At 60.6% G+C, this 18,197-nt stretch overlaps 1 protein-coding gene across 1 annotated transcript in view; it reads left to right on the top strand.

The window, feature by feature from the left end:
• Positions 1–17,452, top strand: part of DISP3 (dispatched RND transporter family member 3) — a 30,720-nt gene extending 13,268 nt beyond the window's left edge. The window contains exons 5-20 of the mRNA XM_049618089.1: positions 40–200; positions 1,452–1,591; positions 2,544–2,692; positions 2,915–3,076; positions 4,097–4,258; positions 6,464–6,577; positions 7,349–7,485; positions 8,560–8,744; positions 10,540–10,670; positions 10,750–10,922; positions 11,890–12,016; positions 12,533–12,678; positions 13,921–14,080; positions 14,651–14,764; positions 15,224–15,390; positions 16,184–17,452. Coding sequence (XP_049474046.1) covers positions 40–200; positions 1,452–1,591; positions 2,544–2,692; positions 2,915–3,076; positions 4,097–4,258; positions 6,464–6,577; positions 7,349–7,485; positions 8,560–8,744; positions 10,540–10,670; positions 10,750–10,922; positions 11,890–12,016; positions 12,533–12,678; positions 13,921–14,080; positions 14,651–14,764; positions 15,224–15,390; positions 16,184–16,546 — 2,591 coding nt within the window. The 3' untranslated portion in view covers positions 16,547–17,452. The remainder of the gene's footprint in view (positions 1–39; positions 201–1,451; positions 1,592–2,543; positions 2,693–2,914; positions 3,077–4,096; positions 4,259–6,463; positions 6,578–7,348; positions 7,486–8,559; positions 8,745–10,539; positions 10,671–10,749; positions 10,923–11,889; positions 12,017–12,532; positions 12,679–13,920; positions 14,081–14,650; positions 14,765–15,223; positions 15,391–16,183) is intronic.
• The last annotated feature ends 745 nt before the right edge of the window (positions 17,453–18,197 follow it).

Here is an 18,197-nt window from a genome sequence, read left to right as displayed (position 1 = left end):
CTGAGCCTGCCCCTGCTGGCCTGGGACTCCCTCCCATAGGTGTGGACGATGTCTTTGTATTCATCAACACCTACCGCCAGGCCACCCACCTGGAAGACCCACAGCTGCGGATGATCCACACCATCCAGACGGCAGGCAAGGCCACCTTCTTCACCTCCCTGACCACAGCCGCTGCCTATGCAGCTAATGTCTTCTCCCAGGTGCGAGACTGCCTTTGTCCCTAGCCCCGCCTCCTTCTTCCCCCCACCACGAGCCCTGGACCCTGCTCCTCCCACATGCCCCACATAGCTTTTACCTCAAGGCACTTGCCATGTCCCTAGACACCATTCTGGCTACTAGTCACCATTACCAGAACTTAACAAATGGTAGTCATCCAACTTCTGCCCTGAAGGGTATGTGGCAATTTCCAAAGCTCTTCCACATTTAGTTTTCAAGACATAGGACAAAGGTACAATTACATCCTTATTTTCCAAATACAGAAACTGAGGCCCAGAGAGGTAGAGCAACTTCCCCAAGGTCACACAACTGGTAAATGGTGGCCTATCAAGTCCCCTGACCCTCCGTCTAGAGCTTTTTCCAACCACCGGCTTCACACTGTGTTGTCACCCCTCTCGCTGACGTCCCTCTCCCCTGGCCCCATGCTCCTTCAGGCCTCTGAGTTGGGCTCAGGAGAAGGGTCTGTGTTGGGGCCAGGGCCTTGGTGCTGACAGAACCTGAAAGGCAGTGAGCCCACCTGAGCCTTCAAAACATTTAATGACCTGGGCCGCGTGTCCCATCAAGAAACCACTAGATGCTTTGGGATTATCCAGGCCGTGCTAGAGAACTGCATCCAGAACACAGGCAGAGCTGGGCTCTAGTTCCACCTTTGTGATGGGCCACGTGACCTCCAGACCTCTCTGAGCCTCACTTCCCCCCTGTGTAGCTTATTCAGAGACTAAAAGGAGATGATTGTCCCAAGTTTTTCAGAAACAGTGAAGGCTTGTCTGCTGTTGGTTACAGTGTCCTTCTGAGCGCCACATCCCTGTGAGGGTCCCTGGACACCCTGGAGCACACCCATTGTTCCTCGGCCCCAGGAACATATGTGAACATTCTCTTCCTTACCCTCATTAACACACGGCCTGGTGTCTAACGTGCTGTCTTCCTCTGATCGTCAGTCGCTCCTGGAATGACTGCTATCGAGCACCTGCTCCGAGTCAGGCACCGCTGTGGCCAGTGGGCTGCAGCATGGACACCAGCCTCCGACCCAGAGCTAGGAGTGTCCCTCCCCTGCTGGGTCCCCTGACACCAGCCCTTGCCTTTTGACGTCCTCCTAGTTCCCGTGGCTGGCAGCCTGGCAGCCTGAGCCTCCTCATCCCGTCTAGTTCTGGAGGTGGTCCGGCTGCAGGGTCTCAGACTCCCTGGGCTCCAGGCCTGACCAGCCTCACATCCCACCCTTGCCTCTCCATTGCCAGATCCCGGCCGTCCATGACTTTGGCCTGTTCATGTCTCTCATCGTGTCCTGCTGCTGGCTGGCTGTGCTGTTCACCATGCCTGCTGCCCTGGGCATCTGGAGCCTTTACATGGCACCGCTGGAGAGTGCCTGCCAGACCAGGTGAGCAGGTGGGCAGAGGCGCGGTGGGGAGGGGGGCGAGGGGGAGGGGGCGTGTCCTCTGGGGCCACTCAGCATACCACCTTCTCTTCTACAAGCTCTGTGATCCTTTATTGAGCACCTTCTGTATGCCCAGTTCTATGCTGGGTGCTACCGGGGGACCAAGGAAGGAGAAGAGAACCCTCCCTGATAGTCGCCATTTGTGATTACCTGCTCCGTGCCAGGAAGTGGGCAGAGCACTTTTGCACAAGACCTTATTCCCACCGCCTCCCCGTCCCCGGGACCCTCGGAGCTGGGTTCCCTTGTTTTGCTGGTCTTACCCACAAGGAAACAAGGGCTGAGAGAGGGTGGGTGACATTCCCAAGCTCACCCATTCAGTAGGCAGCAGAGCTGAGATTAAAACCTCGTAATCTGACCAGACCCCATGCCCAGGTGCCATACTAAATGTCCCCAGGCTTCTCCTCTCGGTGGAGAAACATATTTAGACACAGTGAGCTGTGTGCAGACGTGAACGGGTCAGGGCCACGGTTGCTGCCAGAGGTCGGGGGGTTGGGGTCTCACGGCCCGAGTGGTGGGGCAAGGAGGGAGAGCGGGGGAGGCCACATGGGGTCTGGCCTGGGTGGCTGGCTGGGCTTGGGTGCTGGGAATGACAGGGGCTCTGGGCTTGGGGCAGGGCACACCAGGGCGGGGGTCCCTCTCCCTGGGTCATGGCTGCTGTCACCCTTTGTCCAGAGGAAGGGGGGCACCGAGGGTCTGGGGGGCAGATGGCACCGGGAAGGAACCAGGCAACAGGCTCCTGGGAGTCTGTGACGCGTGTCCTCGGGAGATGTCTGCAGCAGCCTGAGGCCCGGGCTCATGTGGTGGGCGGAGGCTGGAGGTGAGGGGGGGCTTGCCCCACCCTCCTGGCACACCCGGGGCCCTTGGGGCTCACCCCTCTCCCCGACTCTGTCCGTAGCTGCCACCAGAAATGTGGCCGCAAGAGCTCTCTGCACCTCCCCGGGGACGTGTTTGCCGCCCCCGAGCGGGCTGGGGGCAACCCCACCCAGGGCCCCATGCCCTACCTCGATGATGACATCCCCTTGCTGAATGTGGAGGAGGAGCCAGGTGAGTTCCAGCACAGGCCTGCCCTGCTGACCCTGGCGGGACCCGGGGCTGTATCTGCCAGGAAGGTCACTTTCGACGAAGTGATTTGAGGACAGGCGGATCCTGATGGCCCTTGGGGATCCCCCTCGAGCATTTGGGCTTCCCTAGGGAGGGCGGGGACGTGGGTGGGCTTTGATGGGTGTTTGGGCCAGGCCTCTGATGGGCCGCTGTTCTGCCTGGCAGTGTCGCTGGAGCTGGGAGACGTGTCCCTGGTGTCTGTGCCCTCGGAGAGCCTACAGCCAGCACCCGACAGGGGCAGCCGGGGCCAGCTCATTGCCCAGCTGCAGGAGTTGCTGTACCACTGGGCTCTGTGGTCAGCCGTCAAGAGCCGCTGGGTGATCGTGGGTAAGTGGCTCTCCACCCTCCTTCCCCTGTGTCTTGCGGTGGGATCCCAGCCCCCTCCTGCAAACGAACCTGGGTTAGTGTCTCACTCTCTGGGCCTCCCCACTTCCTGTGTAGAATGGAGCCGGTCCCACAACAGCTGTTGTTTATTAAGCATCTACTATGCGCCAGTCATCATGCTGGGTGGGAGAGCAGAGCCCCCAATGCTTGGGCTCCAGAGTCAGACCACCCAGTCAGACCAGTCAGCCACCAACTGGGTGACCAGCCAGTAAGGCTGAGCTGTGAGTCAGTCTGAGCCTCACTTTCCTATCCTGTTTCTGAGGAGGAGAATAGCATCTATCTAGGGGCGCCTGGGTGGCCCAATTGGTTAAGCATCTGACTCTTGATCTCAGCTCAGGTCATGATCTCACGGTTCCTGGGTTGGATGGAGTAGCACGTCGGGCTCTGCACTGACAGCGTGGAGCCTGCTTGGGATTCTCTCTCTCTCTCTCTCTCTCTCTCTCTCTCTCTCTCTGTCTCTCTCTCTCTCTGTCTCAAAAATAAATAAACAAACTTAAAAAAAAGAACAGTATGTATCTAATAAGGCAGTCGTGGGACAAGTAGAGAACTCAGTCGGGTGTGTGGGATGCAGTAAGTGCTCAAGAAACATTCAGTGCTGCTGTTATGATAACGATTGACAGTATTTAAGGTTGTGTATAACCAAGCGCGTGTGCCAGCTCTTTACCAACTGTTAAGTGCCCTAAGGTAGTGGCCGATTCTTATCCAGGAGTCTGAGATCGCAGCTTATAGCCTGATCTCCAAACGACACAAATAACATCCACCCCCCCCCGCCCCCCCCCCCAACCCCGCACCAAGGACGAGTCCCTGGCAAGGCTTCACCCCCAGGCCGGCTCACCATACCTTTGCCAGCTCCCTTGGGCCCCCGCCCCACCCTGCCACCCCACAAAGGGAACCGCTCTCACCTGGGGCTGTGGGTGCCTCCTGCGCCCTGGCCCCACCTAGCGTGGCGTCCTCTCCTGGCAGGGCTCTTTGTCTCCGTCCTCATCCTGTCCCTGGTGTTTGCCAGCCGGCTCCGCCCCGCCAGCCGGGCCCCCCTGCTCTTCCGGCCCGATACCAACATCCAGGTGCTGCTGGATCTCAAGTACAACCTGAGCGCTGAGGGCATATCGTGCATCACCTGTTCAGGTGAGAGTTCCGTCGGGGTGTCCCCTGTGGCTCCCTGCTCTCTTTGGAGTTTCGGGTCTCCAAGACTGTCAGCCTGAGAGATGTGACGTGTCCAGGCTGTCTGTCACCGTGCAACCTCAGCAAACCGCTGAGCCTGAGTGTTTCCGCGTTTCCTGAAACAGGTATTTACTGGGTGCTGGGGAGACCTCAGTGGGCAGGACAGGCTTCCTGAACTCAGGGAGTTCATTCGCCTGCCAGGGGCCAGCGTTGTAATAGTGGATCTGAGCTGTGATGGAGGAAGAACAGGGCACCTGGGGAGCTCGAGAGAGAAGAGAAGAGAGGTGGGCAAGACCAGGGCCAAGTCTGAGAGAGGCAGCCGCGCGGGAGCTAAGGCCAGCCAGGTAGGTGGGGCCACGGTCTGGAGGGCTAGAGCGAGGAGTCTGCATTTTATTCTAATTGGCAGGGGGAGCTAGTGGAGGGTTTTGAGCAGAGTAGGGCTGTGATGGAGGGCACTGTGTGGAGGTGAACGGTAGGGCCAGGGTGCAAGCTGGCTGGGAGACCAGGTAGGAGGCCGGTGCCCTCATCTGAACTTGAGATGGTGGGCCTGAGGCCAGCGTGCTTATGGGGGCAGCAGAGCCACGAGGTTTTTAGGAGGTGAAAGCCATAAGATTTGGGGATGGAGTTGGTGTCAGGGATGAGCAAAGAGGTGAGTTAAAGATGTCTCCTCGCCTTAGAGGTAGTCTGGTCCAGAGGAGAGCCTGAGGTCAGGGTTGGGGGCAGGGGAAGTTGGCCAGTCGGTTAGAACCAAAGGAGAAGATGCTTGGGCAAGTGCTTCCTGTTCCTAGGAGAGGATCCGCTGACCGCTCTAATTGCCTTCGTTTAGTTAGGGCGGTGTCCGTATTAACCTGGCCTTCCCCTTGGTATTGGCATTAGCCAAATGCATGATAATTGAGTGTGGCTCAGGGAGGTGCCTGAAGAGCCCCTCCTAAGTTGGAGCCAACCCCCTCCCCCCCACTCCCGCCACATCCCCGGCTCCTCTCCTGCCCGCCCGGGCACATGCATCAAACTCCATTACTACTGCCGCTATGAGGCCACCTGCCATCCCTCAGGGCCCGGAGTCAAAAAGCCACATCCACTACCATTTCACAGATGGACAAAACCCAGGATAGTGCCAAAACTCCTGGAATCATCTGGAGAAGGGCCAGGATGCCGGCCCAAGTCCAGCCCCCAGCCCCTTGTAGCTCTCAGCATTCTGAACTGCCTCTCAGAGGGACCTATTCATGTTGTCCCAAAAAGGGCTTGCAGGGCCAACAAGACTGGATCTGAATGAGGCTCTGCCTCTCACTTCCTTTGCGGGTCACGGCACCTCCCTGAACCTCTGCTTTCTCCTTTGTCAAGCGGGGTTAATGATAGCGACCTTCTAGAATTATTGTGAAGATTGCATCTTTGAAGGTGTCAAATTTCTCTCATTAGAAAACAACGAAGAAAACAGAAAATTCATCCGCAGTGGTTGAGGCAAAACGAGACAGTCCCCTGTCATCTGTGCTAGTTGATGACGTTCCTTTTCTAATTGTTCCCACTAATTGAGCATTTATCACGAACCAGACATGTAGCCAAGTGCACGAGATGCAGCACCCCGTCTGGTCCTTCCACCACCCTCTGGAGATTCGGGGTCACCCCGTTTGCCAGAGCAGGGACGTGAGGCGTGGCGAGGAGGACGAGGGAATGCGTCCGCATGTCTTTCTCTGGGTGGAGCTGACAGGTGCCTTTCTTTCGCCTTAAGATTCCTGCGAAATCAGGGGCGCCTGAGTGGCTGAGTCGGTTAAGCATCCGACTTTGGCTCAGGTCACGATCTCGCAGTTCAGGAGCCCGAGCCCCCACGTCGGGCTCTGCGCTGACAGCTCGGAGCCTGGAGCCTGCTTCACATTCTGTGTCTCTCTTTCTCTCTCTGCCCCTCCCCTGCTAGAACTCTGTGTCTCTGTCTTTCTCTCTCAAAAAAAATAAACAAAAAAAAAATTTAAATAAAGATTCCTGCAAATTCGATATTTGGCACTTTTGCAGTTCCATCCCGTTTCTTTCAGACCCCTAACACCCCTCCCCCTAAGCTGAGAGCCCTGAGGCCCACGTCCCTGGGGCTGTTATCCGTCCCAGTCTCTGCCCTCCCCTGCCAGGCTCAGCCAGGGAGGCCCTGTGTCCCTAATGACGTGTGGGGGTGGGGGGGGCCAGGTCTGTTCCAGGAGAAGCCCCACAGCCTGCAGAACAACATCCGGACGTCCCTGGAGAAGAAGAAGCGGGGCTCAGGGGTCTCCTGGGCCAGCCGGCCTGAGGCCACCCCACAGGGTAAGTGGGGCATGTGTTCTGGCTGGGGTGGGGGCTCTGGGGGATCCTGCCTGGTGCTGGGGTGTGGAAGTCCTGTGGAGATAGATGACATTCATTCCCTGGGTCTCCTGGGAGAACAACAGTCTGTGTTCTTGGGGTCACTGAGGAGGGGTTGGGTTGTGAGGGGGGAGGTGACCTCAGGGCCCCTCCTGCCAGCACCACAGCCAGGCTCTGGTGCCCTAGGAACCCGCTGTGCACCAGATCCACCCTGAGTGTCTGGGGGAAGGCAGGGGTGTCCTGAGCCCTGGAGGGTGGCTCATCCCTGCCCGGGTCTCTGTCACAGATGGGGTGCTGGGACACGTGTAGGAATCAGCCCCCACCCTGGGGCAGTTCTGTGTGTCCTCGTCATCCCCTGGCTGTCGTCACCCCTCTGTGCCTACCACTGTCACTCCCAGCTCCGGCCCCGCCGCTCAGCCCGCGCCCCGCCCTGGGTGGCACTGCCCACATTGCTTGCACCTCGTCACCATGATCCGTACCATCGCCGTCACTCCCTCCACCTATGCCGCCACCCCATCCTGGTGACCGCTGCCACCTCCCTTTCTGTGCCAGCAACCCATCCCCGCGTCCACCACCAGCATCCCCAGCTTGCCGTGGGCTCGGTCCAATAGAGAGGCACAGAGCCAGCATTCAGAGCTGAGCCCTGATGCGGAACAGAGAGCGGGCTGCTCCGGGGTCAGGGAAGCCGGTCAGGGTGACTGTCCACCCCTCCTCCATCCTTCGTTTGCCTCCCAGACTCCCCAGGCACCGTGTATGTCTCCAAGGTGAAGAGCAAGGGTCACCCGGCCGTGTACAGGTTCTCCCTCAACGCCAGCCTGCCTGCCCCTTGGCAGATCGTGTCCCCCGGGGACGGGGAGGTGCCCTCCTTTCAGGTGAGTCCAGGCTGCCGGGACTTGAACCGCGGCTGCCGAGGAAGGTGGCACTGGCCATGTAGGGAGGGGGAGGCGGGGTCTGCGAGGACGTTGCTGCTAGAGGCAGATGAGGACCCTCTCCCAGCCAGGTCTGTGGCACCTACAGAGCGGGGACAGCATGGGCTCCCAAGTCAGCCAGACCTGGGTTCGAGTCCTGGCTCTGCCGTCTGTAATCTGGGTGTCTTCGGGCAGCTTACTTAGTCTCTCTGAGCCTCAGTTTCTTCATCTGTGAAACGGGGTGTGTAAAGCACAGCCAGGGTCGGAGGTCCACGACGTGAGGCCTGCATGGCATGTAGCACGTAAGACGCAGCAAGTGCTGCTCGGCAAGTTACATGTGGTTCTTGGCAGCTGCTCCCGCACCCCAGCAAAGAGCCTCTGAGGGCCAACCCAGGCCCTGTCAGGAGTCCTCTGTGTTTCTCTGACATGTTACACCCCCTGGGGGACGTAGTTACCTGCGTCAGTTCCTGTGTTCAGGCTTTATATTTCCATTTGAAAGATGCGTGTGGCGTTTCCTGACCCTGAGCCTTTGCACTCCTGTTCCCACTGCCCAGAAAGCTTTCCTTCCAGCTTAATGCATGGCAGGCCCCTCACTGACGCCTCAGCGTAACTGTCACCTCCTCACAGGGCCCTGTGCCGGGGCACTTCTCGGTTCGCCCTCCTCCTCCCCTGCCTGTTTATCCCGTGTCTTATCATCCTGACTCTTTAATTCACGGCCCCTGCAAGAACCCAAAGCCATGGTGATCGGCAGCCCCCCGGGGGGCAGGGACCAAGCCCATGTTACTGACTACTGTGTGCTCAGGGCCTGGCACACAGTAGGTGCTCAGCTGCAGAAAAGGGCTGAGGCTCAGACAGGGAGGGAAGGATTTGCCCAATGTGCAGACTCGAACCCAGGCCTCCTGAGCCTCTGTCCCCAGCTGTGGGGGCGGGGACCGGGTGGAACCAGCCTCGGGGGGAGGGCGCGGAGCCTGAGGCCGGGCCTAGGCCGAGGCAGCCCCCTGGAGTCACGTGTCTTGTCTCTGTCGCTCCACTGCCTAGGTGTATAGAGTGCCTTTGGGTAACTTCACCAAGAAGCTGACCGCTTGTATGTCTACAGTAGGGCTGCTCCAGGCGGCGAGCCCCTCCCGCAAGTGGATGGTGACAACCTTGGCCTGTGACGCCAAGCGGGGCTGGAAGTTTGACTTCAGCTTCTACGCGGCCGCCAAGGAGCAGCAGCACACCCGGTAACAGAGCATCGCGGATAAGCCGGTGTCTGCCAGCCCGGCCCCCTTCTCGCCAGGGATGTCAGCAGACGCCTTTAGGAAGCCCCTGTCCGCGTGCACACACGCGTTCAGGTGGTTCTGTGCCCGGGACCGGGGCGCGGGGAACGCGGGCGCAGAGGACGGCCCGTGACCTGCTCTGCCGCTCTGCCTCGTGCTGGCTCCGCAGCTCCTTCGCAAGCCTCATGTGCTGGCCTCTTTCCAGGGTTCAGGGGTCTACTCAGATGCCCCCCCCTGGGGAGAGGCTGTCCCCCCACCCCGCCTCCATCCAGAAGAGCCACACCCTCTCTGTCTCCCTGCGAGGGACCCCCTGCTCCCAGTCTGGCCCCATCACCACCTGGAAACACACTGACTGGCTGGTTTATAAGCTGTGTTGCGTCAGGAGCACGCAGGCATCCTTCCACGGGCGCCCTGACTGCTTCCCCTGCTCCGTCCCTCGCACCTGGCACGATGTCTTGCACACAGGGGGCGCTCGGCTAACGCTTGCCGAATGAATGGACGTGTCCGCTCCGTACGTCCTCTCGAAGGCACTCTTCACATTCTCTCCCAATATAATCAATTCAGAAAACACCGCCGTCCCCCTCCCCGACCATAAGGAGACAGGAGAGGGACTGTGTCTATTATACTTACCTGTCGTATCCCCAGGCCCTGCCTAGTGCCTGGTATGACATAAGTGCCCCAAAATACTTAATGAGTGTTGGGATTCTGTGCCTGTGCACTGGAGGGGTGGGGGGGCGGGTCTCTGAGCAGCTGGGGGCACCTCTTTCCCAGGTTTTATTCCTGTGTTCTGACCCCACATTCATTTCTCCATTGAGGCTGTATTTCTCGTTCATTCACGTAACAAACATGGGGCACCGACTGTGCGCCGGCACCATGCTAGTCCTGGGGATACGGTGGTAAACAGGACAGATGTGGGTCCTGCCCTTAGGCCGGCTAGCGGGAGACAGCAGCTAACGAGTCAGCCGCGATGTCGTTACAAATGATGATACGTGCCCAGAGAGCAGCAGTGTGGTCCCTGTGCTGGTGACACATGGGGCTACGGTCTCTGACAGCCTGGCCTCAGGGCACCAGGCACCCATAAAGGCTGGACTCCACTTGAGGCAGAGGGCAGTGGTGCAGAGGTGGGGGGGAGTGGGGAGGTGACTGAGACGGGTTCCCTGGGTCCTTCCAGCCTCGGGTACCCTGGCTCGGGCAGTGGGGGTCCCTCTGCCCGCTCTCCCCTGAGGCCAGGGCTGGGCTTGCTCTGCAAGGACACAACGGCAACTGGGATCAGGCTGCCTGGACGAGCTTAGAACATTCTAGAAAGAACCTTGAGCTCCATCAGGTCCAGTGGTGAACAAGCTAACCGCGGAACCCTTGCTTCAGACAGAATCTTGAGGCTCAGTGACTGTTCAGGTTAAGGTGAGGGTGCCTCTGAGCAGGAACCCTGAGGCTGGCCCGGGGGGCCCGTCTGTGAACTCTTGCACCCCCTGCAGGGCAGTTTGGAAACCTGGTCTTCACCCCTCATGCAGCAGGTGAGGAGACACGCAGAGGGGAAGGCTGCGAGGCAGCCCTGGGGAGCGCCTTGGCAGTGGCCAGACTAGAAGTGGCCTCCAGAGCCCAGCCCCCAACCTGAGACCACATCCTTGTGCTGAGGGACCCGAGTCCGTCCCCTGCACTCTTCTAGCCCCTGCTCGCAGCCACACATGGCTGTGCTTGCCTCACCTCCCAGGCTCCTCCCGGCCTTCCCAGCCTCAGCCCGGCTCCTTTGCCTCCACAGGAAAGTGTACTTTGCTCAGTCCCACAAGCCCCCTTTCCACGGGCGTGTGTGCGCCGCGCCTCCGGGCTGCTTGCTCAGCTCCAGCCCCGACGGCCCGACCAAAGGCTTCTTCTATGTGCCCAGTGAGAAAGGTACGTGCATGGGGAGGCTACCTTGGGGCCTGGGGAGGCCGGGCCCCACCCTCCTGTACAGACGTGACTCCCTCTGCAGTGCCCAAGGCCCGCCTCTCGGCCACCTTCGGCTTCAACCCCTGCGTGAACACCGGCTGCGGGAAGCCAGCCGTGCGGCCGCTGGTGGACACCGGGGCCATGGTCTTCGTGGTCTTTGGCATTATTGGCATCAACCGCACGCGGCAGGTGGACAACCATGTCATCGGAGACCCGGTACGTGGGCCCACTTTGAGCAGATGCCGGAGGACCCGACTGCACCAGGTTCACAAACCAGGCTCGGGCGGCCACTAGCCCTGCTCCCCACACCCCCTCCTGGCTCCTTTGCTCACCGAGCTCAGACGGGACCACCATGGGCTCTTGAGGGCACTGTTTCTCTTGAGGAGTGATCAGGGTTGAGCTCTTAGAATCACCCAGGAATCTGAGTACATTTTGGGCCTGAGCTGGTTGCCCCCTCAGCATGAGGGGCTGGAACGGAGCTGAGGGAGAATGCAAGTGTGTAAACCCCCGCCTTCTGCAGGAGGCCCTCCCTGCACCCACAGCCCTTGCTGCGTGCCTGACCGAGGGGCCCTCCGCTCTGTCTCCTCCCTTGTACACGCTTGTGCCCTGTGCTGGGCTCTCAGGTGTCTGAAAGGGAGAGACACGGATGGAGCCATGGCTAGGTCCGCCTGGCACAGAGTGGGGGCTGAGCACGTGGTAGGCAGGGCTGTGGATGTGGTACCGTCATAGCTCCTGCCTTGAGAAGCCAGTCCAGCTGAGTATACAGGAATCTTTCCCGAAGTAATTCGGGAGCCAGAACAGTCTGAGATCTGTGTGATCAGTCTAGACCGAGGATCCCGAGGTGTTTAGAGGAGGGTGGGGAGGTAAGGAGGGGACAAAGCTCACTGGGGAAGTGGTTGAGGGATTTGGATGTGCAGAGGGAGGGGAGGGAGCAGGAAGCCCCCGTGAGAGCCTATGGGTAAAAGCAGGGGTGAGCCTGGGGGGCTCACCGTGCAGGGTGGGCAGTGGTGGGAGCCCTACAGAGTGGACTCGGGCAGGGACCTCAGGCGACTGTGCCCGGGGCTCCAGCACAGTGTCTGTGATGGTGGTGGGAGCTTCGGAGGTTCTGGCCCCGGGGCAGGGCCCAGGGCCGAGTTCCTGACTCACTGAGCAGCCTGTGCCCGCTTGTGTCTCCTTGGGAAAGGGCAGTGTCATCTATGACAGCAGCTTTGATCTCTTCAAAGAAATTGGGCACCTGTGTCGCCTCTGCAAGGCCATTGCGGGGAACTCGGAGCTGGTGAAGCCAGGCGGGGCCCAGTGCCTTCCCTCAGGTGCGCGGGGGGAAGACAGGCTGGGGAGGCTCCACGGGTGGACAGCCGTGAGCACACACACGTGTGCCTGGCGCGTGTCCTGCAGACAGGCATCTGTGCCTGAATTTGCATCCGCGCTGGGGTGAGGGGTGCGTGACTCTTCCCGAGTGGGCTCATGCGTGAACATGAACAGGTGCAGACGTGCACATGTGTGGGGGCACCTGCAGGAGTAGCTTTTCCAGAACTGGGAGCCAGGGCCGGGGCTGACACAGATGAGGCCCTGCCAGGGCTCTGCTCAAGGGAGCACAAGATGTCCTTTTCCACCCCAATGGCAAGTGACTGTTGTAAGTTGCCTAATGGCACTGCCACTGGTTACAGACACGTTTGAAAGCTGGGGGGGTGGGGGAAGGGCGTGCACCCCTCCCACACTCTCACCCGGCGGGTGAGGACACACGTCCGGTGGGGGGGGATGGGGTGGGGCAGGGGTGCTCTCCCGGGGTCCCCTCCCTGACCACCTCTCTCCCCTTCTCCCCGCAGGCTACAGCACCTCCTCCGTCCTGCAGATGCTGCACCCTGAATGCAAGGAGCTGCCGGAGCCCAACCTGCTCCCGGGGCAGCTGTCCCACGGGGCGGTGGGCGTCAAGGAAGGCCGAGTGCAGTGGATCTCCATGGCCTTTGAGTCGGTGAGCTCCCGTGGCCAGCCGGGCACAGTGCCGAGGGCTCGCCTCACGTGTGTCCCCTGATTCCCCGCCCCCGGCCCAGACCAGAGGGGCTGCTCGGGTCGCGTGGTTATGAGTGTCAGCATCGGGTATTAAACCAGGGCCACCTGACCACAGGGCGCTGCCCTTTCTCTGATGTCGGCTGTCCGCCGGTTCCCACCAGCCCAGGGTGTGTGTCGTTTTGCAGCCTCTGGGCTGGGGAGCAGACGAGGTTGGGCGCTGGTGAGAGTCTAGGATGCTCCCCTCTGAGGGCCCCTTTGGGGGGCCTGGTTGTGGGTCGCAGAGCCAGGTGCTGGGCCTGCCCCGGAAGAGCTTGGAAGCCAAAGGACCAGCCATCCACGCACATCACTACTTCCTCTCTCATCCTGACACTCCCTGGACTCCCACGTGCACACGTACGCACACGCACACGCACGCACACGTGAGCATACGAGAGCCCTGACTTGGGCATCTGCGGACCTCAGGGCCCTGGCACTTCGCTCCACGAGGCTTCCCAAGCCCGCCCCTGCTGTCCCTGTGCCGAGACCCAGGGTCCGGCTCCACCTCTGATCCTGGTGTGCTCCGTGTCCTTGAACAAATCACGTATCCCCGCCGGCCTCAGGTTCCTCCTCTGCAGAACGGGGTCAGTGAGGATACACGTGAAAGTCCCAGAGCAGGGTGAGTGCCTGCCTCTTCCCCCGAACGGCTCCTCAGAGCTGGGGGCTGTGAAGCAGACTCACGCTGCAGCCAGGAGACGGGCAGCTTGCTGGGCAGTGACAACAGCTATGATGGGGAAGCACCGAGGCCTTGCAGAGCCCAGCAGAGGCCTGTCTTGGTTAATCAAAGAAGGGCTCCTGGAAGAGACAGAACCCTAGTGAGAGCCTTGAAGGCCAAGTGGGAGCTGGCTGTGCAGGCAGAGGGAACAGCGTGTGCAGAGGGCGCGGCGTGAGAGCGTGGGGGCTCTGGGAGCTGCAGCGGGCTCTGCTAGAAAGGGACGGGGACTGTGGTTACATCAGAGCCTGCTGCCCTTGTAAGGATCACACGTGCACGCAGAGGCTGGTGGGAGGTATTCCTGGACTGTGGCACCCTCCGCCCCCACGCACAGCATCCTCTGTGTGCAGGTGGCCAAGGGCCGGCTGCATCTGCCACAGAGCAGACCAGCTGTCACCTGGGAAGGGTGAGTGGGCACCGCCCCCTGCCCGTCTCACTGACTCATGTGCCCCACAGACCACGTACAAGGGCAAGTCCTCCTTCCAGACATACTCCGACTACCTGCGCTGGGAGAGCTTCCTACAGCAGCAGCTGCAGACGTTCCCTGAGGGCTCAGCCCTGCGCCGAGGCTTCCAGACTTGCGAGCACTGGAAACAGATCTTCATGGAGATCATAGGCAAGTGGCAGCCCTGCCCCCACGCCGGGGCCGGGCTGGTGGCAACGGGTGGGGGAGGGGGCAGGGGCAGGGAGGTAACCTGGGGTGGGGAGGGCAGGGCAGGGCCTGTCTGAGCTACAGCCTGTCATCTCCTCAGTCCTGGCCAAGAGCCCTGCAGCAACCAGAACAGCACGGTGGCCAGGAGTACCCATCGGAGGCCAGAATTGGTGTCTCCTGCTCTGGGGTACCTAGCCACGTTCTCTGATCTTGAATCTGGCCGCCTGGAAAGTAACAGTGATCGCCACATGGCAGGTCTCTGTCATGCTGGGGCTTCCCGGTGCCACGCCCCATGCCAAGGGCCTGACCCACGTTCTCTCTAAACTCCCAACAAGGCCTGTGGGGTAGGGGCTGTGATTGCCCTCTTTTGCGGGTGAGGCTCAGGGAGGTCATGGCTTGCCCAGAGTGACACAGCTAGTGGTGACCGTGTCCACCCGTGGAACCCCAGTAACCTCGGAACCACGGAGGGGAGGGGGGCCTGTAGGCGCCCCACCCACGAAGCCCAGCTGAGGACCGTCTGCTCTTGCCTTCCAGGGGTGCAGAGCGCCCTGTACGGCCTGGCCCTGTCCTTGCTCATCTGTGTGGCCGCCGTGGCCGTGTTCACCACCCACGTGCTCCTCCTGCTGCCTGTGCTCCTGAGCATCTTGGGTATGTGGCAGAGGGGTAACAGGCATCAGGCTGTGGGGCCAGGAATGGGCAGGGGCCTTGCTAGTGGCCTCCGGTCGGCGGGTTTCTCTCCACCCTTAACTGTCACATCTCCTCGGTGAAGGTTTCCCAACCACCCCCACCTCCCTCCCGGGCAGAAAGACCCTCAGCCACAGGCGTGCATAGGACGGTGCCCCACAGGCATGTGTGCTCCCACAAGGGAGCCGCGTGTCGCCAGGTAGTAGCTCCTGGCCCAGTGACCCCTTGCCGCACCTGTCCCCCCCCTTGGAGCGTCCGCTTCTCTCTGGCCCTGGCCCTCCTTGTCCCTCCTGTGTCTAGAAGTGGGGGCTCCACTCTAGGCTTGGCCCCATTCCCCAGGGGCCCTCCGAGTTCGCCCAGGACCCCTCCAGGACTGTGTGGGTGAGGCTGGGTCCAAGCTGCCTCCCGCCCTGCCCCCTGCAGGCATCGTCTGCCTTGTGGTGACCATTATGTACTGGAGCGGCTGGGAGATGGGTGCCGTGGAGGCCATCTCCCTGTCCATCCTCGTCGGCTCCTCCGTGGATTACTGTGTCCATCTGGTTGAGGGCTACCTGCTGGCCGGAGAGAACCTGCCCCCGCACCAGGCTGAGGTGAGCGACCTGCCAGTCCTACCCCAACGCATCTCCCGTCCCCGGTGCAACGGAGGGATACTCCAGGACAGCTGGACATCCCCGGTGCCCAGCTCCCAAGCAGACTGCGTTCCAGGGGCTGAGGTTTCCACGGCCAGTCTCCTCGCCCAGGGGACTTGGGTCCTAAGGCATTTCCACCGAGCAGCGCTCCGGGCCTTGGGCGGGTCCATCCCCCAGCCTGTTTCTCTAATGAGCATAAGGGGTTGGACCCGTTGACACCCAAGGGCCCTTCCTGCTTCCCTGTGTCGAGTCTCATTCTCCAGCCTGGGGAGCAGGGCGGGCTGTTCCAGTCGTGACTCTGAGGCCACCAACCACCCGTCTGGACCTCTCGGCTTAGTGAGAATGTACTCACATACTCTGTGCCCACACCAGCTCTGGGTCTCGTAAAGTTTTCGTTGTTTCCTAACCTGGAGTTGTGGTGGTGTGAAAACGCTCATAAATATGCGAATCAGTTATGTGTTTAGGTGCTTTTGGTCAAAAGAAAGAGCTCCGTTCCAATCAGGGCCATTTGTGAAGACCTACTGTGCAAATCAGCCTTAGCCTGGTCGTCATAGCAACCTTTAAGCGCCTGCCTGTGCGCCCTCTTCAGGGAGTTGGTTCATCTTCACACCCACCCTGGGGAGCAGGTGCTGTTACTGGCCCCATTTATGGAGGCAGAATTGGGGGCCTCCAGGAGCGGGCTGGCCCCAGGCGGGGAGGGATCCCGCTGGCATGTCCGTCCCTGGCCCCAGCTCTTGCCCTCACCCCACACCAGGACACCCACTCACAGCGCCAATGGAGGACACTGGAGGCCGTGCGGCACGTGGGAGTGGCCATCGTCTCCAGCGCCCTCACCACGGTCATCGCCACGGTGCCCCTCTTCTTCTGCATCATCGCCCCGTTTGCCAAGTTCGGCAAGATCGTCGCGCTCAACACAGGTGTCTCCATCCTCTACACGCTCACGGTCAGCACGGCCCTGCTCGGCATCATGGCCCCCGGCTCCTTCACCCGGACCAGGACTTCCTTCCTCAAAGCCCTGGGCGCTGTGCTCCTGGCGGGGGCCCTGGGGCTGGCCGCCTGCCTCATGCTCCTCCGGAGTGGCTATAAGATCCCCCTGCCCACTGGGACCTCCCTATAGCGCTGGCACTGGGTCCTGACTTAATGCACCTTTTGTCCAGCGGGCATGGGACGAGGCCCTTGCTCTCTGATCCCAGAGACATGTTTCCTGGCTCGGCTCTAACTCGTTCTGTTCCCAGGCCTGAGCTGGAAAGGCGCCAAGTCGCTCAGCGTGGGAGCCGATGCCCACCTGTGTGGCCCGCACTGCCTTCATCACGGCGCCCAGCCAGAGTTGGATGGGAAGCTGGCTACCATCGTGCCAGACATCCCCTGATAGCAGAAGAGTCCAGCCCCCCTCGATGCCGGGTCACCACGGGGGTGTCCCTCTCACACTGCCTCAGTGCTGACAACTTTCGCATGCGGGTGTTACAGGGCCCCCGTTCTACAGATGTGAAAACTGAGGCACCAGGAGGCACATTGACTGACCTGTAGCTGGGTCGGTGACAGAGCCCAGCCGCCTCCTGAGTCCCATGCTTCCCTCGGGGAATTTGCAGGAAGAGCACAGCAGGTTCAAGGGCAGGGGCCTTGCACCCCCTATCCTATTTTTCCCTTCCCCCAGCTTTATGGTGGCCAGTGCTGGGTGGTCCTGTGGTCCCTCCCAGGCCTTTTGGTCCTGGCCAGAGAGTACAGAGACTGGCCTGGGGTTCTGCATGCCCGACCCTGGCCCCAGTCTCAACAGGCTCCTTCTCCCCGGGGGCTGCAGGGCCCCAACACAGCCTTCCTCACTGATCCAAGTCCCCAGCTCCCCCACTCGACTCTGGGGCCGGAATTGGGGGAGACAGCCCCTGGGAGATGGGGGCTGATTGTGCCTGCCGGCATCTCACAGCAGATGGTTCCAATCCCAGTGACAGGAAACTGCCGCCATTAACACGAGCATCGTAACATCGCTGGCTCCCCCATATTCTTCAAATCGTGATAACTATTCGCAGGCGAGGGGGTGGGCCTGGGCCCCCCAGGGACCAAGGTCCCAGAGTGCTCTGCGTGCAGGGGCGAGGTTGGGGGCTTTGGGTAGCTCTGTGGGAGTGGGGCTCAGTAGATGTGCCTTCTTTTACGGGGTTCCTCTGGCTCCTTGGCTGGGGCGTTTTTGAGCACGTCTGGCGTGCCGCGTGCTGCACCAGGTACTGGCCTCCTTCCTCGGGGCAGACGCTGCCCCCTGGGCTTTGGGGAGCTGCACACAGACTGAGCGGGAACTGAGCCCTGAGGGTGAGAAAGGTGTCAAGGGTGGTGTCCGGGCTAGCTCACCTGGCCATCTGTAAATATTAACTGGGGTCCAGGGATGCACAACAGCAGCACAGCACCATGTTCCCACTTAGTGTCCTACCAAGCAGGGACTCGGTATTTGTGCCGGGAACAGCAGACTTTTGGACTGCTGCCCTCCCCACCCCCACCCCCCCATCTATGGTGAAGACAGACACTGAGCAGTTAATGGTACCAGTTACCGTGCTGGACGTCCTTCTGAGGATTTGTATTAATCTGCTGGGGCTGCCATAACAAAATGCCACCGACGGGGGTGGGGGGTGGGGGCGGCGCTTAGACAACAGAAGCTTATTCTCTCGCGGTTCTGGAGGCTGGAAGTCCAAAACCAAGGTGTCGGCAGTGTGGTTCCTCCTGGAGGTTCCAAGGGAGAATTTGTTCTGGGCCTTTCTGCTGCCTCCTGTTGGTTGCTGGCAGTC

This window comes from Panthera uncia (genome assembly GCF_023721935.1).
Source record: "Panthera uncia isolate 11264 chromosome C1 unlocalized genomic scaffold, Puncia_PCG_1.0 HiC_scaffold_4, whole genome shotgun sequence".
Classification (NCBI taxonomy): domain Eukaryota; kingdom Metazoa; phylum Chordata; class Mammalia; order Carnivora; family Felidae; genus Panthera; species Panthera uncia.
This window is presented reverse-complemented; position numbering and strand designations above follow the sequence as displayed.